Below are 13,746 nucleotides of genomic sequence, written 5' to 3'. Positions count from 1 at the left end.
AAATACTAAAAGAAAACACTTTATGCAGCAACATGAACTAAAAAGTAAAAAATAATTTTTGGATGTTAAGTATGATGAAATAACTGACCAAACAATTAACTTTAATGCAAAAAAAAAAAAAAAACGTGGGGTGTTGTCTATTAACATTTTTGCAAGGACAACAAATGGTAGAAATTTAACTGATATGAAGCCCCCCTACTCATTTTTTACATTAAAGTTAATTATTTGGTCAATTATTTCATCATACTTAACATCCAAAGATTATTTTTTACATTTTAGTTCATGTTGCTACAAATGCGTGTTTTTTTTTTTTTTGGTTTTTTAAACTATTATTTTCTTTCCTTTTCTTTTTTTTTTCTTATCTTTACTTAAACGTGAATAGTTGACTAATCCAGCTAATCCTTACCAGTCATCAATGTATGTGTGTGAAAATCATATTTATATTACTTTTAAGACTTGAGACCAAACCATTAACAAAACCACATTTCAGCAATGACCTTGATCAACCTTGAATTTTCATTTGAAGGCTTACCTACATTTTGGCATAAAATTAGTTAAAAACAATTATAATTCATGTTTTAATTACCTTGGAACATTGGAACAAATTTAATTTGATACAGAAAAGTCAGGCTTCTATCAATATTTAAGTTAAATTTATGTGAGACTTTTTCATCCTCATATTAGTGGATTTATGCAAAAATATTGATTAAAATTAGAATAAACTAATAAATAACAGTTAATAAATCAATTTGAAAATAGAAAATTGCATTGTCATCGGATCTGAGGCCGTATGCCAAATTTCAAAATAATCCTAGTCAGGAAGTGGGCAAAATTTGAGTTGCAAGATTCCGTTACAAGATACTACAGGTGAAGCTAATAAAAGCGTGTTAAAAATTTAGAGTTGTACTTACCATTGAGGGAAGTTTGATTTTTAAAACAATACAGGTCCCGTCCCTCCAGTAATGTATTTATTGGGCGGTAGGGAACGTAGTTTGTTGCCCTTGAGAGCTCTGCCAAGGAGTTGGGCTTGGCTGTAAACGAGGAAAAAACTAAGTTTTTGGTTGCAAGCACTAGAATACATGAAGTGCAGCCGTCGCTTAATATTGGAAACTATACTTTTGAAGGAGTCACCCAGTTTAAATACTTGGGTACACTTTTACTAGTAAGAATGAGTTTAAAGTTGAAATTGGAAATCAAATTTTGATGTCAAATAGATGCTACTTTGGCTTAAAGAGCCAATTAAATTCTAAGCTCCTTTCCATTAATACAAAAATAAACCTATACAAAACCCTCATAAGACCGATCATTTTATACGGTAGTGAGACATGGACAATTAATAAAACAGAGGAAAACAAACTCCTCATTTTTAAAAGAAAGATCCTTCGGTCAATTTTTGGAGTAGTAAAGGAAAATGATGCTTGGAGAAGTTTATATAACTTTGAAGTATACCATAAATACAGACAACCCAACATCTTAAGAGTAATTAAAGCCAACAGAATCAGATGGCAGGGGCACGTATTTAGGCGTGCAGTTCTGGACCCGGTTAAAAAGCTAACTTTTTCGAAGATTGAGGGTACAAGGAGAAGGGGAAGACCAGCAACAAGGTGGCTGGATAGTGTTGAAAAGGACCTAGAAATTTTGGGAGTGAATAGGTGGAGAAACCTGACAATGTGTCGTACCGGCTGGAGGAAGCAGACGGAGAAAGCCTTGCCCTGCACCAGGCTGCTGTGCTGATGAAGAAGGGAACGTAGTTATTATTTGCAAGGTTCAGTCATTAATAAGGAAGAAAAAGATACTGATCTGGGCGTCTTAATAAATCAGGATTTAAAGTTTAGTCAACAGTGCAGCATAGCTAGTAACAAAGCCAATAAGATGCTTGGGTTTATCAATAGATCTATTTCAAACAAATCTAAAGAAGTTCTTCTGCCCTTATATAGAAGTTTAGTAAGACCTCATTTGGAGTATGCTGTTCAGTTTTGGTCTCCTTACCTTAAGAAAGACATTAATGCATTGGAAAGGGTTCAAAGGCGAGCTACAAGGCTAATAAATGGACTTTCTCATTTAGACTATGATTCCAGGCTTAGAAGGCTAAAAATGTAGTCTTGAGCAAAGAAGAGATCGAGGGGACATGATTCAGTTGTTTAAATTTGTTAAAATGAAAGATGTTACGGGGCTAAATTCTAGCACTGAAAACAGTACAAGGGGTCATTGTTTTAAGCTGTTTAAATCTCAGGCTAACATGGCTATTAGGAAAAATTATTATTTTAGCAGGGTACTGGAACCTTGGAACAGCTGACCGGAAGAGGTGGTAATGAGCAAGGGAGTAGATAGTTTTAAGAGGGCCATTGATCTTCACTGGGGATTGTAAATTGACTATGACTATCCTAGCTGGGCCCAGAGCCTGTTGCTGGTTGTCAGTTTTGTGTTTGTATTTTGTAATATCCATTAAGACTAAGTATTGAACTTGATAATGATTTAAACATATTAGCTAAAATTTATAAGATCAATTTGAAAAACTCAATGCAAGTTTCCTCTTTCAAATGGTCGGTCATTTTCATTTTATTTTATCAATTTTTATTTGAGCAAAAAAGGCAAAATAGCCTTGCTACATTTTCGTAATTTAGATGGCATTTTTGCATTTTGCCAAAAATGCGACCGTTGCGTATACCCTGTTAAGACGTAGTATGTGTGTTTGTATGTCTTCCCAAGTATACAAATCCAAAGGATAACTGAGCCAAGTTCCACACAGAGGTACTTTGACACTCAGGCAAGGGTGCCTCGATGGTGAGGTCACTGGAGGTCACTGTGGGCTCCAGAAAATTTCCTTACTCTGCAAGTTTTGTCTGACAACTTAGCAAATTTTTGAGACAGCATTGCAAAATTACAATTTTTTACCAAAATTTATAATGATGCTATGTGTATTTTTGTCATTCCCTAAATATTGGCGTTTCATTCGGCAAACTAAAAATGTCACCCCTTCCCAAAAATTTAAGTTAGACGCGCCTTGTGCTCAGAAGAACTTTTGAAACTCAAAAAAGTTCCAAGCTGCTTTAAATTTGAATATAAAGTCCTAAATTTGCTTTTTTTGACCCAAGATATTAATAATTCACAGATTGTTTTGCATTTTATACCAGTTTAATGCATGTAAAAAGCTGCATTAGAAGAGTTTTACATGATCTGCTTGAAAATTAAAACATTTGGATCATTTGTTTCTAACGAAATAATATTGAAGATGCTCAGTTCAACTTACTTCAGACAATCAAAGAACCTGTCTTTATAAGAAAAATTATATAATGACATTTGCACGTAAAAAATGTATTTATTACAGTAGAAGACTGTTATAACGCATACCTTGGGACCAGAGCTTTTGCGTTATACAGGTTTTGGTGTTATATAGGTCATTTCACGAATTTAATGTTCAGAATGCATCTATATATTAGCACTTCAGAATGAGTTTTATCTGCAATGAGCATTAAAGCACTAATTATACAATTAATCACTTCCAAATAAATATGTTTCATAATCAAAAGAAAGTGAATTATCCTGTACCTCTGCTAGTTTCATATTTTGCATAACAGCTGCATTTTAAAGAGCCATCTGGTATTTTCTTTCACTGTGAATACTCATTTTCATTTAAAAGCTTTGGAATTACGATGGAAAAATGAAAAAGTGTTTCAAAATTTAATTTGCCTAACCATTTTTGTGTTTGCAAGACAAAACAGAGGGATTTTTTAAACTTCAAAACCTCTTTGTTTACTTTTGAAAACTTGTGTGCGGTTTATAGAGAATTGCGTTATATAGGTCGGCGTTATAAAGGTATTCTACTGTATTTAGTTTAATGCATTACATGTAATGTAATCAAAAATTTTAGGGGTGATGCAATATTTTTCATGTGAATGTAGATAAAATTCCTTCTTTCAACTGTCTCAGATTAATGTGGCAATTTAAAAATGACCAGTCAACACTGGGCAAAATCATAGCTTTATTAAAAACATCTTGTTTTTGCGTTACAAAAAAATTAATAAATAAAGTAAAAGCAGTGCATGCAAAAATTATTTACTTAGCATTTTATACTTGTAATGCTTTTAAATTAAACTAGTCAATATACTCTGAAGAAGTAACCTTTTTGCTGAACAAAACAGATGCAACTAATCAAGAATTTGGCAAAAAAAGAATTCAGATTTTTTTAATATGTAACCAATCACATGCATGCTATAATATCTTAATTTTCATGCAAATATGCACTGCCAAATAATCCAAAAAAAGAAGAAATGGTATTCTATCCTTTTCATTATTAAGATTATTTCAATATTAAAGTTATTTAGCTTTAAATGTACATTTTGCTTATACATTTTAACAATGACAGTTAAGTGTGTTGTGTGTTTTTATAGGCTATAAAAGCAATTATGGCTGTTGACGTAGTAGGTCTCTTTGCCAAGTGGAAACTCTTTGACCATGCAGCTCATTTAGGTGGCGCAGTCTGGGGGATGTGAGTTTGCATTATTTTTCGCTATTTGAAGCTGTTTCGCTCTATGCAAGCTTTTCATAGAGTTGTCAAATATCAGTGCAATATTGAGTAAGGGGTCATCCATAAATGGTGTCACATTTTTTTTTCTTTTTTTGATGCCCCTTCCTCCTTTTTTCCCTTTGTCACATGTCACACTATTTTTTAACATATTCTTATGAAAAAAAATTCTCGTGTCACATTTCTTGTTACCTCATTCCTCTGCCTTGTCACAAACTTACTATTCATTGAACACCCCCTCTCACCCCTTTGAAGGCAACACCTTTGTGGAGAGCTCCTGAGTACAAATGATCCCCAAAACAAAATACTTGATGATGTTCTGCTACATAAACTTGTCGAATTCAACATTTTTTGCGAGGTTTCTGTCAAACTATTGTCATTTCCGAGAATTTTAGATTTTTTACTAATTTAAAGAAATTTGCAGGATTTGTGCAAAGCTGTCTTGAGTTGGAAGATATTTGCAGAAAATCTGCAGTTTCTGCAAATATTTCACAGAAAACTGTAGAATTTCTGCAGAAAATTTGTCTGAGTTCCTCTCAAATTTGAACAGAATAGCGTGATCTTTTCCACAAAACGGGAGCATTAAATCAAAATCGTTCGTTTCATGCAGAAGTGTTTTTTTTTTTCGTTTGTTTTCAGATTTAAAAACTTCATTGTTGTTATGCATTTCTATAGAACTTAAACCGCTTGAAATTCTCCAAAAATATTTTATTGCTTTCTAAAGCGCAGAGAAACAAGATTTTATAAAAATCAGAATCTAGGTGCCAAACCACTTTTTCTTTCTTTTTTCTTTTCTTTTTTTTTTTTTGTTAATTTTACATGGTATGAAGGAGCTATAAAAATAATGTTAATAAATAAATAAATTATTAAAATAATAAGTAAAATGAGTCGAGTTAGGGTAGCATATGATAAAGTGCTTCAAAATTTTACAAATAATTCAAATATTTTCAGGATGCAAAAGGATTGAAATCTCAAACAAGATATCCATTTTTCGGCGATGGACACGTTTAATCATCATTGTTTTGTTGGCATGTTTCCAAAACATACGTTTATGGAGGAAATTGCAGTGGATGGAGATCGAATGGGAAAAATAAGGAAATGGGGAACCAAAAACACTAAAAAAATCAGAACCTTTTTCAGATTTAAAATATGAAATTTCTGCAGAAAATCTGCAGAAACTGCCATTTTCTACTAATATCTTCCAACACAAGATAGAATTTTGCACAAATACTGCAGGTTTCTTCCAAGTTCAAAGTAAATCTAAAGTTTCTGCAGATGACTTGTCGAAATCAACATTTTTCGTGAGGTTTCTGTCGAATTATTGTCATTTCCGAGAATTTTAGATTTTTTACTAATTTAAAGAAATTTGCAGGATTTGTGCAAAGCTGTCTTGAGTTGGAAGATATTTGCAGAAAATCTGCAGTTTCTGCAAATATTTCACAGAAAACTGTAGAATTTCTGCAGAAAATTTGTCTGAGTTCCTCTCAAATTTGAACAGAATTGTTCTGCAGCTCGGGCATCTGTTCTGCGATGTACATCGCAAATTTCGTTGTATTCTGCTTTGGGGCAAATGATAGACTTGATTTTAAGAAAATCGTATTTTTGAAACTACTGCCCCTATTACAATAAGTGAATGAATAGTATAATGAATGTATAGGGAAATATACCGATTTTTTTTTTTCAATCACAAATGTTCAATGTGTGAGCCTTTTGTTACAGGACAAAAGTCCAATTGGTAATCTAGTTCATTCCACATGCAATAGGATGACCTCTAAGACACTTTGTCAAACCAAAATGCCTTTAACTCTGCCCCCAAACTTAAAGAGCCCATTTGTGCAGCATTACAAACAATTGACAATGTGATACTCTAAAACAGGGTCTTTCTATGCCCCGTTGAATACTGACGTGAAATCAGCCCCCTCCCCCATTTAGGGTTAATGCAAATTCAAAGCTAACTGAAGCTGATTAGGATTACAAAGCTAGATAACTTCACACACAAAGTTTAACATCCCCCCCCCCCTTCACAAAGTGTCACACTTCACCTTACCCACACCTCTTGTCACATGTCTCGCTGTATAATACATACAAACATATTAAATGTATAATGTCACACTTCTTGAAATCCCTTCCCTCCCCCTTGTCACAAACTCACAATTTCAGAATTTCTATGTGCGACATCATTTGTAGTTTTCCTCTTAAATAATCCGTTTTATAATACAAAAACATCCCCTTAAATGTTTTTGTATCATAAAATGTAAGTACTAAAATATAAAATAAGAAGCTAAATGTTTCCTATCACTACTTAAAGTTTCTTTCTATTTAGTTATAGCTAACACTTTTATTCATTGTTTGATATTTATAATTTACAAGATACATTTAAGTTCGATTGAAAAGTGTTTGGCATTAAAATGTTTGTTTCTTTGAAAGGTGCTGGAATTTTTCTGAAAGAGGTGTCAGATTCGATCAATAACTGCTTTTTAGTTTAGTTGTTAGATCATTTTAAAAAAACAATAGTGGGACTTTCATAATTTGGAGCCATCAGGATTTTTTTTTTTTTTTTTTTTTTTGTCGTTTTCTTAAGTAGGAAATATTTTTTATTGTTCAGTTATTAATCTAGATAAGCCTTGAACCATTTAACCTTTTAACTGTCATGCTCGAGATAATCTCGAGCACAGCACTGGCGATCTAAAATGTCACACCCGAATATTACTCCGACTTGTTTTTTGAGTGCATGGTATTATTATTAGACCCGAATATATATCAGAGAAGTTTATTTTGACTTCAACACTTAGTCAAACCCGATCCTATCTTGAGAAATGTTAATTTGCACTCAATTCAATACATAACAGCTTTTTACTGAAAGTTTCTTTTGATTTATGTATTTATTTATTTATTTAAACCCCAACAATCACCACCGTAACACCTAACCTGGTGAGGGTTCAACCAGATGTGGTGGTTGGGGTGAAAAGAATTGTTTTGATGTGTACAGAAAGAGAAAGCATAAAAACATTAAAATAAAGTAAACAAGTGACAAGTAAGTAAAATAAAATATTTAAAAAAAAAAAAAACGACTGGGTCGCAAATGAAGAATTAAGTGAGAAAATTGAAAATTCATTTAAAAGTCTTTTACTATTAAAAATCAATTACAAATATTTTATTTGTTGTCAAATAGAAACTGGCAGCAGATATAAATTTTCAATCATTGCATTTAATTTCCTTCTCAGCCAACAATGAATTTGGTTGCCAATCTTGTGAATAAAAACTTAGCCATATATAAAATCTGCTTTAAAAAATGTTATAATTTGAATTCTATACAACATGGAAGTTCTAAATTCATTCTATCAGTCACAGAAAAAAATGCTCTTTATTTTGGTGCTAAATTTTAAATTTTTTAAATATGTTTTATTGCAAAAAATTATGAAAAACCTTTTAGAGGTTTTTAATTAAAGTCTTCATTAATTAATGTCATTCAAAGACGCAACCTCGCTAAGAACACTCTCAATCAACTCTCCTTATGAACAAAAAAAGGTTTTTCAAAATCGGTCCTTCCATTCAGGTGCTAGAGTGCCAGAGACAGATACACAGACATGTCAAACTTATAAACCCCTTCCTTTGTGTGTCGGAGGTTGAAAATGAAGTTGAATGAAACTAAGGTTTCAAAGGATAGAGGTTTATGTTCAAAGTGCATATTATTTCTATTTATTTATTTTTTAGAAAATAATTCTCCACTGGAAGAGAACTTTACCACTGCCACACTCAGTGGCAGCCGCCTCAGGCGACTATGTAGTTGCTACAAAACCATAAAAATTGTATGCATGTAATTCAAAATATCAATTTTTAGTATATTTTATTTTGTACTATATATTTTGATTTTTGCAATAAAAAAAATTGATAACTTATGTACCCAAATCATTAAAACCACTTGAAAGTTAAAAAGTTAAAGAAGCGTGTTTGAGAAATGTTTCCCCTTTTTATTTCAGTTTGTAAGATTGCTAGATTTCTCAATTTGACTTTTCTTAATTCTAGAACTTATCTTAATTATGGTCGTGAATATATCTGGGATAGAAGAGAACGAATATTCATGTGGTATCACAATATTCGTGAACGAAATGAATAACATTAGAAGTAAGTACTTGAAAATTATGTTAATTAGTTATATTGTTAACTGTTTAGAGATTTGATGAAGACTCCATGATGGTATTCCACAATGTGGTGCAAAAGCCCGCTAAATTCACAACCTTTATTATAACTGAATGTTGAAGAACATAGCGTAATTTCCTAGGAATCCAAGGTCATCCGAGGAAAGGTTTCCTCAGATGACTCTTCATCCGAAAGCTCACACTTCTTTGCACCCAAAAAAGTGTTCCTTGTAACACCAAAACACATGTCTGCAGTAATTTTCAATTTTTGTGCATCAAAATGTTGGTTAATTAATTCATTTTATTAAATTGTAGAAAATTCAAAACAGCATTACAAGTGTGAAAAGTACCAATTTTTGACTTTTTGCTGTAATTTAAAAATATGTTTGAAAAGTATACTTGGGGATCCTTGATCCGGAATTATACTGGTGTGCAAAAATTAAGGACGAAGTCGAAAAATTAGCATATCAGCTGAACAAAGAGGCAGAGCTGACAGAAAGACCAATCAGGAGATTAAGTAAGGTGATGTAGGGTAGCACATGCGCAGATATGCAGGCAGACCTAACGGGGGAGTGTCTGAGTAGTATAAAGCATGTTGTCGGTGTAAGATCAGTATTTCTGGCAAAGAGATTGCACGCCGTATAGCCGTTAAAATCGCACCAAATTGCTGCCGCAGCGAGAAACGGCGAATAATCAATTTGTTAGACGACATCTGGATGCTTTTAGCCGAGGTCGAATCATTGGGAAGTTGGAGGAAGGCCGCAGTGTGACAAGTGTGGCTGCAGAGTTCGGAATTGTGCTCACAGCATCGTTTCACGACTTTGGAGACAATTTCAAACTACAGGAACAGCTATCCGGGGGTTCAGTAGTGGTCGTCCACGAGGAACCACACCCGCAGATGACCGGTATATTGTCTTACAGGCCAGAAGAAACAGGCGGCAGACAGCGGGAGAAATCGCTAGACAGGCGACTGACCGACCGATATCGCGTTTCACCGTGGACAGAAGACTGCACGGTGGTGGTCTGTTTGCACGACGCCCTATACGGTGTGTACCTCTAACGCCTGCCGATCGGAGAAGGCGTTCTCTGTGGTGCCGGGAACACCGGAATTGGAGAGACAATGAATGGGGACGAGTACTCTTTACAGATGACAGAAGATTCAGTCTGAGTAGCGATTCTCATCGCATACTCATCTGGAGAGAGCGGGGATCATCCCTCGAACATCATTGAAAGGGACAGGTATGGAGGTCGCGGTGTTCTCGTTTGGGGAGGCATCATGCTTGGTAATCGTACAGACCTTCACATCTTCGACGCAGGTTCAGTCAACGGGACCCGTTATTGTGACGAGATTCTTCTTCCGTATGTGCGTCTTTTTAGAGGCGCTATGGGTTCGCAGTTCCTTTTCATGGACGACAATGCACCATGTCATCGCACAGTAGCTGCCGAACAGCTCTCAGGGAGTGAGGATATTGAACGTATGGATTGGTCGGCACGATCTCCGGATCTCAATCCCATTGAGCATGTATGGGATTTTCTAGGCAGACGCTTGGCAGCTCGTACCTTACCACCAGTAACGATTCGGGAGCTTCGATTGGAGCTGCAAGACGAATGGGCAGTAATGCCTCAACAACTCATTGACACCCTCATTCTCAGCATGGGCAGACGCTGTGAAACCTGCCTAGCAGTCGGGGGAGGTCATATCCCCTACTAAAGACCGGATGTTTCTTGCTGGACACCCATCACAGGGATGTTTCGGCCTTCAGTCGCATTGCGCTCCATGCTACTTTTTCAATAAAGCTTCTTTTTATCCCTCTAATTTCCCTTTTAGTAAGTGTTGCTTACATTACACATGTCCTTACGTATTGGGGATCTTACGGTATTAAATGTGTTGATTTGGAAAGCTTTTGTACAAAGTTATATTGAAAAAACCTTCTCGTCCTTAATTTTTGCACACCAGTGTAAATGTCCTTTAATGCGATTACATACACCTAAGTATATACATATGTTGTACTTACTGTTTTGCAGTAATGCCTTTGCATCTCAAAACAAGCCTACAGCTGAAGTAAAGCAAAAAGTTTTTTAAAAGTTGACTTGATAGATTTGCTTTGTTACTACATTACATATTTAAAAAAAACCACACCAGCTTCTAAATCTTTCATTAAGCTTTTAAATCTTTTGCTTTACACTTCCAAAAACCATTGTTAATATTCAAAAATGAATATTTTTTCTTTTAACCTGATTATTGGTGTAAAATATGAGATACTTTTATAGTGTATGCCATTGAAGTACTAATTTTCCTCATCACTTATAGTACATAGTTTAGATTTGAAATGTCTTTTCGGCATTTACTTCTTAGTTTTCACTTAGTACTTAATCAAGACTGGTATAGGTTCCTTTAGCAGTGCTAGTAATTTCCTATTATAGAGTTGATTTTACTTGTTAAATATTATTTTTAATAGCTATTGATTTTATTTTGTTTTATTTTTAATTTGATATGAAAAATATTGATTTTTTCCATGAGTAAAAATGTAACAAGAAGCAAAAATAAAAGTTTGACTTGTACCTAAAGCACTTATTAGGACACTTGTTCCCCCAGAATAAAGTCCCCTTAAAGGATGGATACTTTTACCAATTGTTAGTTTTTTTCTTTTAATATTTTATTCTAACTTATAAACTTATAAAATGAATAAATGCAATGTGTAACATTAAATCATAGTTCCACTGATTCAAATAAACGTAACAAACTCCATCAAAAAAGGAGATAAACTGCCCCTGTCTCCATAATTTTCAATCTACATGGAGAACAGCTTCTTTTTTCTTTCTTTTCTTTTTTTTATGCTAGCAAACTTTTTTCAAGCTGGCTGCCTAATACTTTCAAGCTAGATAACAGTGTCATGTTTGTAACAAACTAAATGGTTAGCATATTTGCTGCCTTCATAGGAATCAAAGATTATCACTGTGGTGCCAAACTTAAGCAAGCTAAATGAGTTCCAAGTTCACCTATAACATATTTTTTGGAGGAAAAACAAAAATGATTGAGTTAAAAATATTTTTCAAATAAATTGAAATTTTTTTCGATAAAAGTTTCTTTTCAGTTGAAAATGTAAAGTATTCTCCATTTCACATGCTTTTGCAAAATCAAACAAAAAACAAATTCTACAATAAATGCTTCATGGAGTAGCAAATTGAGACTCAACACATCCATGTTTGATTGCTCTTCCATGGCTTGCTCTACATTATGGCTTATCTTTATTAAAAGCCTTACATTATCATGTCTCACAAATTGCAAAGAGTGCAAAAGTTTAGTCCGTGATTCTTATATGTTTTTTCCCCCTTAAAATTTATGAAAGAATTCAAATTTAATATTTGTTTTCTTTTTAACGTGGTATGCTGTAGGAGAAAAAAAATTTCTTGATTATTTATTGTATTTTTTAATAATTGCTGTATTTTATGTTTCAATCAGAATAAATAATATTAAGAATAAAATTAGTAAAAATAATTGTCTTTCAGGTTTTTAGGGGAAAAGGGATTTACTGTTGGAATTTTGATGCTTAACTTCATCTGTACATCTTTTCGATGTATTTTTGATGAAATTGTTTTTATTTATTAAACAATCTAACTTATTTTTATGTTTAATGTCTTTTTGTCTTCAAAAATTATAGTTGTTTAACTTTTTTTTTTGTTGCCTTCTTTTTTTTTTAAATGATTGTCTGTTTCCTAGTGGTGTTCTCTATAACGTTTTGAGAGCAGTGTGAGAATTTCCCAGTTATTCTGCTACCCTGTAGGAAAAGGCCATTGTGGTCTGATCGGTAAGGTATCTGACTTGTGACCAAAGGGTCCCAGGTTCGATCTTAGTCGGTAGAAGATGAACCGTCTTCATTAATGGTGACTGGGGGGACGTTAAATATGCTTGTAGTCACAAAGTTCTCCAAATGAAACGATACCTCTAGGGGTGCTGGACTAGGTATTGTTCGGCTTCTGGTCCAGATCAAAAATCAGAGCTGTCTTCATAGTCCCATCCAGCAGGTTAAATCATAAACAGTGGTAGGTACGGGGGAGCCTGGAGTGAAAAATGAAATGTTGGAAGAATAAAATAATGTAGATAACATTAAAAATGGAGTACATATGAGGCAGTGAGAAGCAAAGGGATGTAAACGGCCAAATTAAAAAATTTGAGATAACATGTACAAATGGTAGGTGAGCCTCTCCTCTGTCTTGAGGCAAAAGGTAGTACTAGTAGCCCTCGTAGTTGCTGCTATACAGCATGATTCAGAAAATCTTTTCAATGAAAGTTTACTTAGGGCATTATCTTTAAACTCGTTTTGCTCCAAACTTGAAAATGTCCACTTACATCCCTTTGCTTCTCACTGCGTCATATCACCAAAGTAACATATAAAAGAATTCAAACTAATAACATATCTAAAAGTCTAGATTCAATAGATACTATATCCCACAACAACTTTACCACACTTTTATTTTTTGTTCAACTTCTTTATTAATAGGTAATGTATGAAAATTCTTTAGCATTACCAATGACCTTGATATCTGGTGTTATATTTTTTAAAACCTTCCCAAGGACTACTTAAAACGAGTACCGACTGAGTACAGGACATCGCTTTCATAATGATGCTGATATGTTTCATTTATGCTGTCAACTTCTGCTTGGCCACGGTCACCAAAGTTGGCCTTAAATTTCTGTAACCTAATTTATGAGATGGTTTGAACGAAAAATTTCAAAGAAGAAAAAAAAAAACGAATCAGGGGTAAAGGCCATTAAATGTATTTTTGAACTATCTGAAAAAAGAAAGAAAACGAGCTGATGTGTGAATCACATGACTTCCTTTTACTCCAATTTAATGTCATTTCCCCATTATTCGCTATTTTAATGTGATTCAATATTTATTCTCTAAATATCACCAACAATGGCCAAATTGAAACCAAAAAAAAAAAAAAAACTCCGCCAAATTTGTCGCCAAGTTGGCGACAAACTTGGCGACCAAAAGACTGGCGATATATCGCCAAGTGTCCGACAAATTATAACGCCACTTGAGTTTACATCGAAATTAACAATGATTTCCCCCA

The 13,746-nt window shown here is 33.9% G+C and overlaps 1 protein-coding gene across 1 annotated transcript in view; it reads left to right on the top strand.

Annotated features, from left to right (window-relative positions):
• The window catches only part of LOC129229846 (presenilins-associated rhomboid-like protein, mitochondrial), a 35,370-nt gene extending 23,079 nt beyond the window's left edge, over positions 1–12,291 (top strand). Inside the window, exons 8-10 of the mRNA XM_054864221.1 lie at positions 4,392–4,489; positions 8,552–8,650; positions 12,175–12,291. Of these exons, the coding sequence (XP_054720196.1) occupies positions 4,392–4,489; positions 8,552–8,642 (189 nt within the window). The 3' untranslated portion in view covers positions 8,643–8,650; positions 12,175–12,291. The remainder of the gene's footprint in view (positions 1–4,391; positions 4,490–8,551; positions 8,651–12,174) is intronic.
• Positions 12,292–13,746: the final 1,455 nt, after the last annotated feature.

Source organism: Uloborus diversus, chromosome 9 (assembly GCF_026930045.1).
Source record: "Uloborus diversus isolate 005 chromosome 9, Udiv.v.3.1, whole genome shotgun sequence".
In the NCBI taxonomy this organism is placed as follows: Eukaryota; Metazoa; Arthropoda; class Arachnida; order Araneae; family Uloboridae; genus Uloborus; species Uloborus diversus.
The sequence above is the reverse complement of the archived record's forward strand: the minus strand, read 5'-3'. Positions and strand labels throughout refer to the sequence as shown.